Here is a 15,801-nt window from a genome sequence, read left to right as displayed (position 1 = left end):
AAGAGCAGACCCTTCCAGTATCATTAAGAAGTAGGTGAGAATGTTGTGTGTTATTTGGCAAACTAACTTGATCTTTCTGAAATGTAATAGTTCTAAAATATTGGAAAAGTGATAGAACAATGTTATGTGAGATCTGGCTTTTTGTCCTAAAGTTGAGGTGTTTTCTTTTTGTGCTGTTTTGAGGAAACTCATTTTCGTGGTAATTAGAAGTACTATTTTACTTGTGTCCCTCATCTTCTCTGCTGCTGTGGAGGAAGTATTCCTTGATCTTAATTGCTATTTATGGACTATGCAGTCCATCTGCATACTGTGTTAGGTCAGCCAAATTTCTTATCTAATACCAGTCACTGCTTTTATTTATAGCCATGTCTTGTGAGAGCAATGCATAAATCGGTATTGTGATATGATTTCATGCAGACATCTGCTTTGGCTTTTTTTTCTCATTGCTTATTCTGGCGACATGATCATATTTTCACTTATTGAAAGCAGTTGTGTGTTGGGAAGTGTAATTTAAGATGAGGGAGTGTGTTGTTCTTTCATAAGTACTTACATTTTAGCCTGCTTTATGATGCTATATCATCAAACGAATTACTAGTTTTTTCAGCAGTTCTTTCTTCCTCCAAAAATATCCTTTGAGCCATTTCACTAATTTAAACCAAATCTGAGAATTTAGATTCTTTCAATGCTTGTGAAAATTTGGTAATGGTTAATGAGTAAAGACACAGTTTCATCTTTTTGGTGAGAAAAGTGTTTAAGCTCAGCTGGAATGTTACCTTCCAAATAAGACGCACTTCATGCTATCACGTGACAGTAGCTGCTTGTGTTTAGATAGCCAAGCGAATTGGAAACTGAAGGTAATGTGGGGTGAGAGAAAGTAGAAAACTAGTGGAAAAACTAGTTTCGTGCTAGTTTTGCTGTTCATGAGCCAGCTGGGTCCTGGAGAGAATTTGCTCATTTGCTTAGAAAGGTAACAGAAGGTAAACAATCCTTTCAATGCATGAACACTGAATTTTTATCAGAGGATATTCTGAAAGTTCGTTAATACAAATATTCAACTCTGAGAATAAAACATAACAATGAAATGTAATTGTGATTGTATGGTTGTAGTTTAGGCATAGGTTTATAATAACAGCAAAAAGTCCAGTACAATTGGAGGTGGAATCGATAGGGACAGTATATCTGAGGACAGGCAGGTAATCCTGGCTCTGTCTGCATGCCACAGGGAAGCTCTGCATAGAACATTGTGTTTCATTGTGGACGTAACATTACTGAAAAGATAAGATGGATGGACTTCAAGGAAGAACACTGAAAGTGGTTGACAGATTAATTTATAAAAATAACACAACATTATTTATTTTTATGTCTTTTTTAGTAACATGTTTGGCTAAGTAACAACTGTCACCTCACATTTGAAATGTTCTTAGTACCATATCCGCTATTACCATAGCATTATACATGGGACTGAAACTGGAAATTATGTGAAAAAAGCAAAAAAGCATGAAGATATTTGTATTTATCTCTGGAATAGATAAATAATCTCAATGGAAATCATAGAAATCCCTACCACAGGACATAAATTAACACTAGATAGGAGAGAGTGTAAAAAAATTTTGGACTAAAAGAAAGCAGGCCACTTGGGAAGTGACATGGACTAGTTCTATCCTAAGAAAGGGGTTGTTTTACTTAGAAAATCTTAGAAGTAATTTGAAGTCATAGCACAGATTTTCTTGATGAAAGGGTGTGTGCAAACATACATGTTAGTTTCTAGACTTGTTTTAGAACAAGAGGGTCATTTTTATCTTGCTTCTATAGAGTTACTTTTATTCTTGAGAAAAACCCAAAACCTTTAAGTATAGTATGTAACAATTTTTTAGACACTGTGATTAATTTAAATTGCTGTCTGGAAAAAAAAAAGAGTAGAAACCAACAGTGTATTTCTTGGAAACAATTATTGCTGCAGAACCTGTATAACAATTATTTTAATATACATTAATTATTATTTTTTACTCCTCAATGGCTTAAGATTTTTAATTTATAGTCCCTTTGGAACAGATAATAAGAATGGATGAACACTTTTTATTAGAACAGAATTAGTCATTTCATCGAACTAATTTATGAGTTAATAAATGTCTTTTAGTCCAATGTTATTGGTACTTGTTTGCTAGAATTGTTATTTTTTAATGTTTCTTTTAAGTAATGTCAAATGAGCTACATCTAGGTGAACCGTGTTACTTTGACCTCTGAAACAAAGACACTTGAAATGCTTTTGCTGGTGTTTTTTCAGGTGTTTTGGTTGGTTGATTGTTTTTTTTGTGTGTGTGTGGGTTTTTGTTTGTTTTGTTTTTGTTTTTTTCCCCCCCATTCTCTTCTATCTTAGATGTCAGCTGTATTGGTAATTTGGCAGATCCTTACTGTTTCTAAACCTTTACTATTTCTTGTTCTGCTTTACTTTGCTGCTCAGTATATGGTGGGCTGTTTCAATTTCCAGTGACATTATGTGTCATCTTGCTGTCTTGTCTATGTTTCTGTGACAGTGTGTTTGCTGCTTTACCATGTTATTGGTGGTCAGTTGAAGCTATTTCCTGCTTTCATGTGGCTCTTGGACTTTAGTTTCCACTGTAGCTTTTGTTCAGTTGCTTGCTTCTTCATTGTAGCCAGGTTTCAAAGCTCTGTCAAGGATTATTCGAACTGCCTTAGTCTTTCTTTGGTTTCTTCCATCTCTTTTACACGATTTCTTAGCATTTTTTTCCACAGCTGAATTTTTGCACAGAAAGATGGTTTTCTTACAGTAACTTTATTGGCAGAATAAGTGAAAGCACATGCCACTGTAACAGAACAGAGTTCTTGGTCTCTGTGGAGACACTATTAGAGTAAGCATGAGAGTGACAAGCGGCCATATCTTATTAGAGAAGTGTTACTACTGGATTTTTAAGGTCTTCTGTTTTTAACCTTTCCTTTTTTATAGTATAGTAGATTCACTGTTTACTTCAAGGAATGGCAGGCCAGCTGGGGATTGAGAATTACTAGAGGCAGCATGAGGTATGGTAGGCATCTATCTGACTGAAAGAACAGTTGCATCAAGAATTGGCTTGTAAGTGGAAGACTGAATATTTGTAATAGCAAAATTGAAATAAAAGTATTAGAATCAGAAGTAGGATAGATATTTGGTTAAGAAATGCTATAGAGGGGCATTAATGCCTTCTAAATGAATAAGAGGTTCATGTTTGAGTCATCTACAAGCAGAGTAGCCAGTAGTCTTTCTTTCCATTTCCTCTCTTACCATAAGTGACCGTATTTTTTGCTACCTTTATTGCGGTCTTATTTAAATTGAACGTTATGGAAGAGTCTGGTTTGAGTGAAAGAAGAGAGAGGTAAAAATAAATTATTTGCTGATATTTGAATACCTTTTGTGTGTTTATAATTTGGAGTTAAACTGCCTTTAATTATGTTACTTACATTGGCAACTGTCATTTTTCACACCTAGAGTCCTCAGACTTCTTTATGGCTGGTCGTTGCTTACAGGAATGTCATAAGGAGGTTGAATTTAAATACCTCATTATTTCAAAGAGACATATGTATATATGTGTGTCTTAGTGTCTAGGTTCTTCATAATCAGAGATACACAAGCAAGGGTCAATGATTTTATGACTAAAAACATAGCACAGTGTTATTTAGGGATCTAGCAGGGCATTAGTTTTGTGACCCCAACTGCAGACAAGTAGTCTGTATATTTTTATAGACGTAAAAGTGTCCAGTTATTAAACTGGGAGATTCAGGAATGTATTGTAATTTGTTGATAGGTTTTCTTGATTACTATTTACAAACTAACGTGTACACTCTTTTCTTTCTACTTCCCTTTTGGATCAACTGACTTTGTTGAGGTTTAGGAATTTTAAGTTCTGTGTAAAAGAAAATTATGATGTTATGTCCTGGTTTGAGCCAGGATGAAGACCATTTTATTTTTTACTGGTTTTTGTTGTTTTGTTTTCCTTCAGTGAGGTCTCTTTTAGGTAGCAGCACGTTTTCCAGCTAGTGCACTGGTAAGGCTGCAATGTTTATAGATACTGCTGAGACACCAAGGACACTTTGCTCTGCTGGTTGAATGTACTGCTTTGGACACTAAAGAGCAGAAGAGTCATATGTGCAGCCTTCCTGTAGGGAGAAGCAGATTAGACACTGCAAATTTGGCAAACCAAAGTATTCCATACCATATATAATTCAGGGATCACACGAGTTAAGCACCTTTTTTCATCTTCTTTCCTTTCTTCTGTTTATGGACATGAACAGAAGTGTCCATGGGGAACTCTGTCTATCCATCACTGTTGATCCCAAGGCTCGTGTGTTCCTGAACCTCACAACTCTCTCGTCAGGTCCTGTCTGCTCTGCCGCCCTTTCCGGCAGCTCCAGGACATTTTGGGACTGCTCACAGCTCAGGAAACGCCGTGGGAGTTGCTGGGCATGGGTGGAGTCAGTACGTTTTTGTACATTCCTGAACATAACTGTATACATTTGTACATATTTTATCATTAGTATTTAATTAAAGCTGTCTAGTTTAGTTTTCAATCTGGAAAGTGTTTCTCCTTGTTCTCCCTCTCCTTTCCCTACCTGGGTGGGAGGGGATCAAGAGCATTATTGTTGCTTGTTTAGCTGGTGATCCTGAGCCGAACTGTGACATGTTACTATCTTATTCAAGTAAAATCTTCAGCTGCCTGCTTTTTTGTGTGTTTGTTTTTTACATTTTACATTTAATCTATACAGAACATGAGCTTCAAGTTAGGTAAAATAAACACCTCATATGAAATAATCTGTTCAAGTTTTAGGTTTATTTTAGAGTTGTTGTAGAATTGGATTTGCTACTGCTTGTGTTCATCTTGCAGATAGTTGTTTTCCCTATCTCCCTTTCAATTTTAAGCATTCATATGATTTCTTGGTGAACTTGGTTATTTGGACAAAGGCACTGAATGGAGTTCGTTCTGGAAGGCATATAGCTCACTAACCAATCTTTTACCATTGTTTAAGTGTTGAGATTTATGTTCCATAGATAAAACCCCAACTTCTCATTTTCTTGAACTGTTTGTACAGTTACACATGTAAGACAATTCCTCAAAGCATTTTGTAAGGAATGGCAGTTTTTCACTGGAAAGCGTCTCTAATTGGAAGGAATCTATTCTTAGAAGTATCTATCAGATGCATGTTATAAGTACCTTTTAGAATATCAGTGTTTCAGCATTTATGTACTTGGATAGCACTTTGCCACAACTGAACAGAAATGCTGTAAATAAATTGTATCTGTAAAACTGACAGCTTGACAATATGCTAGATATTTTTGTATGAATAAGAACACCAGATGTGTGGACCATACAATGATTCTTGCCTTGAATAATATAAATGGAAAATCACATCGAAGGGAAAGTTTATTGTGTACATTTCAGAACCTGTCTTATACTTCCTCTTGTTTTAGGCTTTGTTTCATTATGTGTCCAAAGGTGTAAATAGGTGTAAATTTGAACTTCAGTGTGTTTTTCTGTTTTAAGCCTCTCAGAGGCTCTGTATGTAAGCACTAAACTACATACTAAGGATACTTTGATTTGGTCTTATAATGTACTCAGATGCATATGGTAACACTGAAAATTCAGAAGTATAAAACCAGTTGAAGCACGTGTGCACATTTTGAGCTTAATTAGATAATTGTAGTATTTTCATTACATTGCAAAAGGTGATACTTGATGACATTTTCAGTCTGTTCTAGAGCACTGTCCTAGTATTTTTTAAGTTAATATATTTAGAATCTCTAAGAACTAATGTATAACGTTAGTACACACAAAAGCTTAAAGATTTTTAAGTTCAGAGACATACTGATCAGTTGTTGAATGCTAACTGTATCTCTGTCTTTATTTTCAAAACTGTAAAATAAAAAACCCAGAGGTGGAGTAAAACCTCTGCTTCTGTTTTAGACAGAGAGACACTGAATATGTGCTGAAAGAAAGCAGCAAGTTAGTGCTTTCTCTAAATTGTTGATCAACAGCAGTGTAGCTGAGAGCTTCACTGGTTTATAACTGGGATCTTGTTTTTAGACATTTCTCAATGCTAATTAACATTTCAGATTGAGACAGACTACACAACTTCACTGTTTGCAGTGAAAAGTGTCCTTCCTTATCAAACCAGAACTTTCTTGGCAAGATTTTAGTAAAAAAATAAGTGAAGTATTATTCTGTATTTTCCTGTGTCCTACAGTTATTATTGGCCTGTCCCTGACATGCACTGCCTATCCGAATGGCCACCAAGTGGCCTTGGTTTTGCTTCTTTATAGACTAAATTAAATTAACGTAGAAGAGCTTTCCTGGGCCAAGACAAGCAATGCTTAGACTAGAAAATGAAACTGTTGAGATTACAGTGATGAGAGAGCAATTATACATATGAAAGTTACCTCTCTTAGCTGACTTCACCTATATTAAAATTACATTCCCCACCTGGTGGCAGGAGGATTTATTACACCATAAATTTGAAAATGAGCATAGTAAATTTCTTCCCTATCCCCCACACATTTTAAAAAATGGTGGACTTGATTAATTTTTTTATAGGCATCAGCAGAGGTTTAGGATACCTGAAATGGTCAGAAGAAATTATATATATATATATATCAAATTAAACAAAACTACTTAACATAATTTGTAATGGGGAAAAAAGTATGCAAGTTAGAACAATTGTAATAAATTATTATATAATTACTTAGCAATACATTTCAAAATAGAAAACTGTGAAGGGAGAATTTTTGACTGCTGATTGAAAATCCTGTTTCAGCTTCATCACTCAGGGGACAGAGAAAATATTCCCAAAAGGCATATGTTGAATTCTGTAGGTGAGAAATGCAAATAGCTTTCAGCAATGTTCACAGAAGCTCTTTATTCAAACTGTCAGGTTTGTGGCTCCTGTTTTTAATTTCATTGCTTTACTCAATGTGTATATGTGGCTTACAGCAAAGTATCCAGAGAAAAATTGTGACAAGCAGCAACTGCTTTTCTATTTTTCTCTGGTTTTGTTTGTTTGTTTGTTTGTTTGTTTTTTCTCCTTTGGGATGATGTTGATGGTGAGTTGCTTCTTTTTTTTTTTTCTACTTTATCTTCCTTCCCTCTCGCCCCCCTTGATTCAGAGAACTGATTATATGGTAGATCTGTGTTTTTTTCACACTGGTCTCCAAACACAAATTATCCTGCCTTAGTTTAGTAAAATGAAAATGGGCCACCCTGGTTCATAGAAACCTATAAATGGTGTTGAAACACAAGCATAACCTTGATTTTCTTATTTTTGGACTGAAATTGCTGGTCTTGGCCGTTCTAGGAGAAAATAGACATTTACTGAATTCAAAGAAGAGATTCTAACTTTATATAAGGCATTTTTTTTTTTCGCTATTATGGCAGCCAAATGTAGAAAAACTGCACAGAGAGGTTGTGTTGTCCTTACCTCTGCAGGTTTTCAAGATACTACTGGATAAATCCCTGGTTCGCTTGGGTCAGAGTACGGCAGTCTCATTTTTATAGTGAATTGTGGCAGATAAGTGTGCCAAGCTGGAGTAAATTCCTTCTGCTTTCCTTTGATGAGTTCTGCCAGCAACTAAAAAAAGGCTATCCATTGCAAGCAAGTATTATTTTATAGATACCTTAACAAAGATATCTGAAACTAATAGAAGCTGTAGAGACTCTTTTATTGTTTGGGCCAAAAAAAAAACCCAAATAAAAAGTTTTTATCACCATGTATAGCAAATTGTCTACCATCTTTCCTACTGTCCTGTCTCCAACAATGGCAATATTTTGATACCTGTAGGGAAGGTAGAATGGGATATGTACATTTGATACTTTGCTAGCCTCCGACTGTTTTCAGTTTGGATTGCTTCCTGAGCTAGATAATGTTTCTAGGCATGAATGTTTGTATAACCACCCCCAACTTAAGGAATCTCCATCAAACTGTAAATAATTATTGCAAGAATGATAAAGACTAAGAGCAATAACTCTGTCACTGTTAAAATTTTCTGCAGTGGTGTATGTTCCTAATTTATTTACTCTTTCATTATAGCTATCACCTTCTTCCTGAAGAATCACCCTTATTTTAATTAATCAGTAACTGTCTAATTGAAATAATGTCTCATTTGAAAATAGTCCTCATATGGTTTGATGACATACCAGCTGGTTCTTACACTGGTCAGATGCACTTGGATTAACCAGTGAACACTGTTCCAAGACAAGTAACGAGTAGCTTATTGGAGTTCTGTGCAGTCTGGGAAATCTTTGCTGACTGTGACGCGTGTAAAGCCAGCTTGAAAATATTAACAATTCTTAGAAGTTTTAGAAGCTCTAAAAAACTAATGCTGTTTTGAAACATCATTCCCTCGGCTTACCCTTTCCTCCCCCTCCAAATTCAGGACTTCTTCCTTCATTTTGGAGCTTCTGTCCACTGATAACTGATGTGAACAAGAGCTAATCATGATGCTCTTTCATATAGGTATGTGGTAATACTAGTGTAGCAGGTTCAGGTTGAAACAGTCTGTAAATCTCTCTTAAAAGTATCCTTAAGTAAAAAACCACGACAATATAATGTCATTAAGCAAAATTACAACCGAAAGCTTGAGTGCAAAAATGTCCCCAAGGCCATGTAGAGATTATTTGGTGAATTGGTACTGCTTTGCAAGTAGCACAAATTTTGACAAGTTTTTGTTTTTTTTTTTTTTTAATCCCAATTAAAAATATGGGGTAGTTGGAAAGCTATCTTTTGTATTTAAAATAGCTGCTTAGTTTTGCAGAAGTAGTTCAGAAGGAAAAAGAGATAACTTTGGATGAAGCAATGGCTTAATCAAATTCAAGACTTATTTAAAGACTGTTGGCATAGAAGACTTAGTTATTAAATATAAAAACAATGGCAATATATTGAGCAAGAGTGAACTTTCTGAGAAACGGTTATAAAACCATCTGTTCTAGGATCCTGAGAATTTGGAAAAGCATTCTATGGATATATTTCTGTGTCTTTCATTTAGAAGAATTTAGTCTTGCTATTGCTGTGGACGTTTGTTCAGCAAAGGACTCTCTTACAGTTAACATAATGCTGCTGAAGTAAGCTTTTTCAGCTTGAACACGTAATTCGGAAATGCGCAGTGATTTATAAGCCTAGAGAACTGTAGTGATTATCTTGAATTTGTTAGCTGCAAGAACTAAATGATTAATTATATAAGTATCTGCTGCCTCTTTTGATATCCAAGACTGTGAATCTAGAGTATAACATCAGTACTATCAGCCCTTGGAGCAATGGATATGAAATTCTTTATCAGCTCTTAGAGTTTCTCCCTTTGTGTATTTTATTTTGACGTTGCATGCTGATTTTATGATGTGGACAACTCTTTGCTAAAAGTTTAATTAGCGCCACGGTCCTATTTCAGCTAATCAAGATCTCTTAGTCTAAGAATTAAAGGAAGAACCGTGACTTTATAAATAAACAATAACTAGATAGGTCATACCAATGTTATACCCATAAATTAATTTTCATTATTTGTAGCTAAGACTGGTTTTGTAGAATTTTTATGGAATAAAATTTAGAGTCTGGTTGTACTAATTTTTTCTGGTCTTGACCAGACAGTGACAGTTTATACACAGTTGTCAACTGAATTAGACAAACCATATGTACTCCCACCACCCTCATGTTTGTGGGTGGCAGCGTACAGGAGCAGATCTGGATACTTTCTCTGCTTGGCATCCCTCAACAGTGCGGATCCAAAAGATGAAACTCGACTGCAGAACTGTTTTGCTAGTCAACAAGTACTGTACCCAACCCACATTTCTAACTAGCAGATGGTGAGGCAAGCCTGTAGATCATGGTGAGGGATTTCACCACATCTCTTGAAAGTAAATAAATAATATTTGAACATTCTATTTTAAAATCTAAATTACAAATTTATTTAGCCATGAAAACATAGCATCATGTAAGTATGGGATTTTATATTATCAATAAAATTTTTATGGTAATTCTAGATAAATATTACTTCATTAATTTAAAGTATTTTTTAAGCATGTAGCAATATTTATTTGAGTTATTGGTCATCATAATACACTTCTGACTAAAGACATTTCTTCTGGAAGAAACGATGAGGTAGTACTCTATTGCAAGTCATGCTTTTGATTAAAAAATAAAAATAAAAATATACTAGATATGCATTTAGTACAAGAAGTCTTTCAGCATGAATAAGCAGACCAAATTAGTTCATTAACTTCGTACTGTTATGCATTTGTGTGAATGCTAAAACTACGACTCTGTCAGCACTGTATTCTTTCTGTGATTTTTAAATCATAGTAGTAACAAAGACATTTTTCATAGTCACCCACCCAATGGAGTGCTGTTTGCTCTGCACATTGAGCTAGGTTCTTCCCTGCTGTTCATGAATACAAGATTCTGCAGGCCAGGTTATGATTGCTTCTGTTTCTCTTGTGATTGCATTTGGCTTATCCTTTCTGTGACTGCTATGAGACTTTTTGCATAGGTACATAGAACTGGTTTGAATACTCTCACTTTGGGTTTTTAATATTATTTAGTAATCTAAAAATAATAATGTATAGCTTCATGCCTTTTTATGCATGGAAATTATTACTAGAATGAAAGACTGTAAAATTAAAGTCAGACTTATTTTTCTGAGCAGAAGCATGCTTAGAACTTACTAAGACAGGGGCTTTGCCTTATTGAGCTCACCATCAATATGGTAAGTTGCAATACCAATGTTTGCTTTAATAGATAGATTTTAATACATAAAACTGAAATTTCCACAAAGTCCTCTAATGAATTAATATCACAGTGAGGAACAAAGACAATCTGGTTACAGAAATGGCATTGTGTTCTAACACCATTATCATCATCCTGTATTCCCCTCTTTGGTTGTGTTATAATGGCAGCAAACATCAAGGAAAACTGCTAGTTAGATTTTGCCCAAGAATCTGTATCTTTTTTGATCAGTTTTATCAGAAATGCGTGACCTGTGAGTGTCTCTCACCTGCACTGTGACCTTGGTTCTGATTTTCTATTCTGTTCAGATCACTTAATTTCTTAATATCACTTAATAGTTTATCTAAGGAACCTAATCTCATTTATTTTAATTATCTGTTTTCTGCATTTTGTACAAATCAGCAGCACAGCTTCTAGCACAATACTTTACCAAGACTGCATCATCAATTGAGTTTACACAGTGCCTCTCAGTTCCAAAGATATCAGTAGTACAATCATGAAGTTGTTATAGTGTTTTGAAATTCTAGGCTGAAAGGGAATGGAAACCAAGTAGGTTTTCAAGTTGATTTTACAGATGAAAGGAGCCAAGTATTTTTGTGTGTCTCTGAATAGATGCTAAGTGAGAAAAAACACATTATGTGATATGGCCTTTGCCTACTGCTAAGACTTGAAGTCCAGCATCAGAATATCCTTACTCTAATGTAAATTATTATAATTCCCATTTATGAAAAGTGCTGAGGAAATTAAGAGAAGGAAATGGAGTCTGCTTTGTGCTGAGTCAAAACCGAAGTTACTGCTGCCTTCTGTTTGCTTTAAATGGATCTTTACGATGGATTTCTTTTTATTGTCATTTAGGTGGTGCTACTCATTTTAATAGTGAAGTCATCTCCAGTAGCATTCTAGTTATAGGAATCACATTCAAATCTTTCTTCTGTCTGAATTACAAGAGGGTGTGATAGATTTGTCTATTCTCTAGTCCATTTTATTGAAACGCCATAGTTGTAAATAAGTTCTTAATGCTGTCATTCATTTGTATCCATTAAATCCAAAGACCTTGTAACATGATATGAGTAGACAGGACAAGTGAGCAAAATATAAACCACTAGTACTGTGAAAAAAACTGCAGAGGAAGACGAAAAGCTATTAATTGTACTTTCATTTAAATAATTTGGCTGTTAAAAGGAAATAAATGTAACCTTTTGAACATAACTGTATGTGCTTTGAAAATATATTGTAGTGACTAACTAAATATTGTGTGTTTAAAAAAAAAAAAGAAAAAGCCTACTTCTAGGTGAATTAATGAAATATTGTGGATTGTGTTGCATTTACTTAGCCCTGAAGTTGTAAAGAGTGAGCCATATGGAGAGAAGGCTGATGTCTGGGCTGCAGGATGCATCCTTTATCAGATGGCAACTCTGAACCCACCATTTTACAGCACCAATATGCTCTCTTTGGCAATTAAGGTATTTGGATTTGCTACATCAACCTACCAATTATTTCTGCATGTGTCCACTAGATCCGTGAGAATTTATGTTTAAGGTTATAGAAGCGTAAACTGCTCTCTGGTCTGATGTGTGAGTGAGCACATTTTTATCACTGTATGAACTGCTATCTTGCCATTGTAATTGCAAAAATCGCTTGTAAATGTTAGCATATTATTACATCTCAGACTAGCCTATTTTTGTCATTGAATCTGGTGATAGATGCCTTAGATATATAAAGTTTCTTGATGTACTATAATATTGGATTTTCTATATCATCGTGTATTGTACCTTAGGATACCTAATTAGGAGTGACATTCTGCATTAGATGTGTTCTCAGTTCTTTTACAATTTAGAGCTGATGATGTAATGCCCATGTGATTGTTTCAAGGAGTAATACTAGTTATATGGGATCTTTAAATAAATAATGGAATAATTTTTTTTAATTGATTATGTATTGTTTATTTTGCAGATAGTAGGGGCTGTGTATGAACCTGTTCCAGAAGGACTGTACTCTGAAAAAGTGTCATTTACCATTAGGCGGTAATTGTTCATCCGGTTTTATTTTGACATCCTACTGAAAAGATGTTTTGTTTTGTATGTTTCCAGCAGTAGTTATGTTTGCTGGCTTTAGCTACTGCCAGTATTTGTCTCTGAATATGTAATATCTTCTGATTTAAAGAAAATCAGAGATATCACTTTACCGTGCTAATAATACATGCAATATTGTGGCATAGATATGACTGGAAAACTCATACCAGTATAGCCAGTACATTTATCCAACCAGTATAGACTTTATACTCAGTACTGAAGTTTAACAATACCAGTGCTGTAGTTAATTCCCTACACATCAGTTCCTTCCCCCCATGAGAATACTGCATTTTGAGTAATTTTCAAGTGCAGTTTATGGTGAAGGAAGTAAATCTGTTGCGATACGTTGTTTATAGATCATATTTGACCAACAGAAATACGTTTCCCATACTTTCTAGCTCTGTTAGCAGAATAGCAGAGATAACAAAGCAGACATAACAGAGTAATGGATGAAGAATTTGTTCCACTCACTCATTACACTTTTCTCTTAGCTATGGTTGCATCTTCCTGGTGATACTATGCATAAGACAAAGTATACAGATGGAATTGCTGCACTTCTGTGAGATACAGCTCCCTTGATTCTTCCATTTTAGAAAAACTTTACTTAGCATTTTATTTCTTACTCAGGTGTTGAATTCCATCTCTAAAAAGCACTTTACTATACAAAGACTGTGATATCTTTATACTATGTTTTATTGTACAAAATAGTTTCTGTTATTTAAAGACCTTGAGGATGAAGGACAACAATGGAGAGGATGGGACCTAGTAGAACTAACATTTAAGTTTAGGAGGTCCTGAAATAAAATGTAATATATTAAATTTTACAGATATTTGTAGTTGAAAAACTGTCTTTATTAATTAATTGCTTGCTATTTAAGAATAATATAGTAATTCCAAATGCATCCAGAAAATACCTTCCAGTCACACTATATCATGCAATCATAGAATGCCAGGTTGAAAGGGACCTCAAGGATCATTGGTTCAGCCTTTCTAGGTACTACTGTACTCAGCACCCTGTCAAGCTGAGACTTAAAACTGTCCAATGTGGGAGAATCTACCACTTCCCTTGGGAGACTCTTCCAATGTTTGATTGTCCTCATGGTGAAAAATTTACCTCTTGTGTCCAATCAGAATCTCCTCAGGAGCAACCTGTGCCTATTACCCCTTGTCTTTTTCATGTGACTCCTTGTAAATAGGGAGTCTCCATCTTGATAGCCACCCTTTAAGTACTGGAACACAGTAGTAAGGTTTCTCCTAAGCCTTCTCAAGGCTGAACAAACCCAGCTTTCTCAGCCTCTTCTCATATGGCAGGTCCTCCAGTCTTCTGATCATCAGGCTTGGTTTGTATTGCATTTTAAACAAATTTTATCCATGCCTTAGATAGAATTCTGAGAGTATCTGGCCCTCTGTCTTTTCCTTCTTTTCATTCCTGATAATAGGACATTTTTGAGGGTTTTTCTAAGGCCAGCTATTGAGTTATTTATAATTATTGATACTGTGGCTGTATTAAACAGGTTCACTGAATGTCCCATATCATCATAAGAGCACCTCTCATATGAAGACAGGCTGAGGGCACTGGAGCTGTTCAGCCTGAAAAAGAGAAGGCTCTGGGGGCACCTTATAGTCGCCTTTCAATAACTGAAAAGGGCCTATAAGAAGGCTGGGGAACTGTTCCCAAGGGCATGTAACGATAGGACGAGGGGTCATGGTGTTAAGCTAGAAAAGGGTAGATTTAGGTTGTACATTAGGGAAAAGTTCTTTAATATGAGGCTAGTGGATCACTGGAACAGGTTGCCTAGAAAGGTGGTGGGGGCCCCATCCCTGGAGACATGCACAGTCTGGCTTGATTGGGCTCTGAGCAATCTGTTCTAGTTGGAGATGTGCCTGCTTATGGTAGGGGTTGGACTAGATAACCTTTAGAGGTCCCTTCCAGCCCAAGACATTCTGTGATTCTATGATAATGAGACTGGCTGCTGTGGAGGGTAACTGGTTTAAATACATTGTTAAATAAATATTTGCATGAAAATATTAAAATTAAGTTTTCCTATAATGTAAGAATTTCTCTGCTTCTTTTAAGAGCAGTGGGAAGCATAAAATGTTTTTTAAAAATGTTGATTCTCTTACTATTGGTATTGTTAAATGAAATTTTATGTTTATGTTTTGGCTTATGCTTTCTGAGATATTTATAAAGAAAAAAGAACATTAAAGTAGTAATAATGAGATTTTACTTGTAAAATAGATGAGGAAACATTAACAACAATGAAGAAGTTGTTTCCGAATGACTGAAGACAATACATATTCAAAGATCAAAAGAATAATTTATTGATAATTATTAGAAAAAAACATTGAAAGCTTAATGTTGCAACAATAAATTTGCAGTTAGTGTTATCATTATTATTATTAAAATACAGTTTTATTGGATGAAGTTACTAATGAAACTTCTGGAATCATAAGCATCAAAGTCTTTTAGCGTTGAACATCAATCTACTCAGTGTTTAGTCATAAAGAAATAATTTATTTCTAGATGCATGGGAAATGGATTAAGAACTTATCAGAAATCTTTTATAGCTGACATAATCATTGGAAATTTTGACCAATTTCAGTGGATTAAAATAAAAAATATTAAAAATAATAAAATGGAACATTTCTTAAGGGTGAAAAACTTGCATCCGTTTAAAGCAAATATAACACTTTAAGTAAAACAGATTAACAAAGTTAGGAAAATTAGTTATATGAATCAATGGATTTTAGCAAATTTAAACAAAAAATACTAAAATCAAGAAGTTAAACTACTGTAAAACTTTTAAAAAATGCTACTTTATGGGACAGTTATATTTATCTAGAAAGTACTGGTTTAGAAATAGTAAAATCCTTCTGTGACACTTTCTCTAAAGAAGGGTGTTGGGTCAAGTGTATGCGTATGCTAGCTGGTCAGTAGCACCCTGCAGGGAAACTGGTAGATTATCAGGCATTC

The 15,801-nt window shown here is 34.9% G+C and overlaps 2 protein-coding genes across 2 annotated transcripts in view; one reads left to right on the top strand and one right to left on the bottom strand.

Moving 5' to 3' along the window:
* Window positions 1–15,801, bottom strand: part of CMC1 (C-X9-C motif containing 1) — a 957,521-nt gene that overhangs the window by 443,276 nt on the left and 498,444 nt on the right. The gene's annotated exons all lie outside the window — the stretch shown is intronic.
* NEK10 (NIMA related kinase 10) overlaps window positions 1–15,801 on the top strand; it is an 81,624-nt gene that overhangs the window by 38,724 nt on the left and 27,099 nt on the right. The window contains exons 24-25 of the mRNA XM_051610089.1: window positions 12,089–12,218; window positions 12,709–12,779. Coding sequence (XP_051466049.1) covers window positions 12,089–12,218; window positions 12,709–12,779 — 201 coding nt within the window. The remainder of the gene's footprint in view (window positions 1–12,088; window positions 12,219–12,708; window positions 12,780–15,801) is intronic.

Source organism: Apus apus, chromosome 2 (genome assembly GCF_020740795.1).
Source record: "Apus apus isolate bApuApu2 chromosome 2, bApuApu2.pri.cur, whole genome shotgun sequence".
Lineage (NCBI taxonomy): Eukaryota > Metazoa > Chordata > Aves > Apodiformes > Apodidae > Apus > Apus apus.
This window is presented reverse-complemented; position numbering and strand designations above follow the sequence as displayed.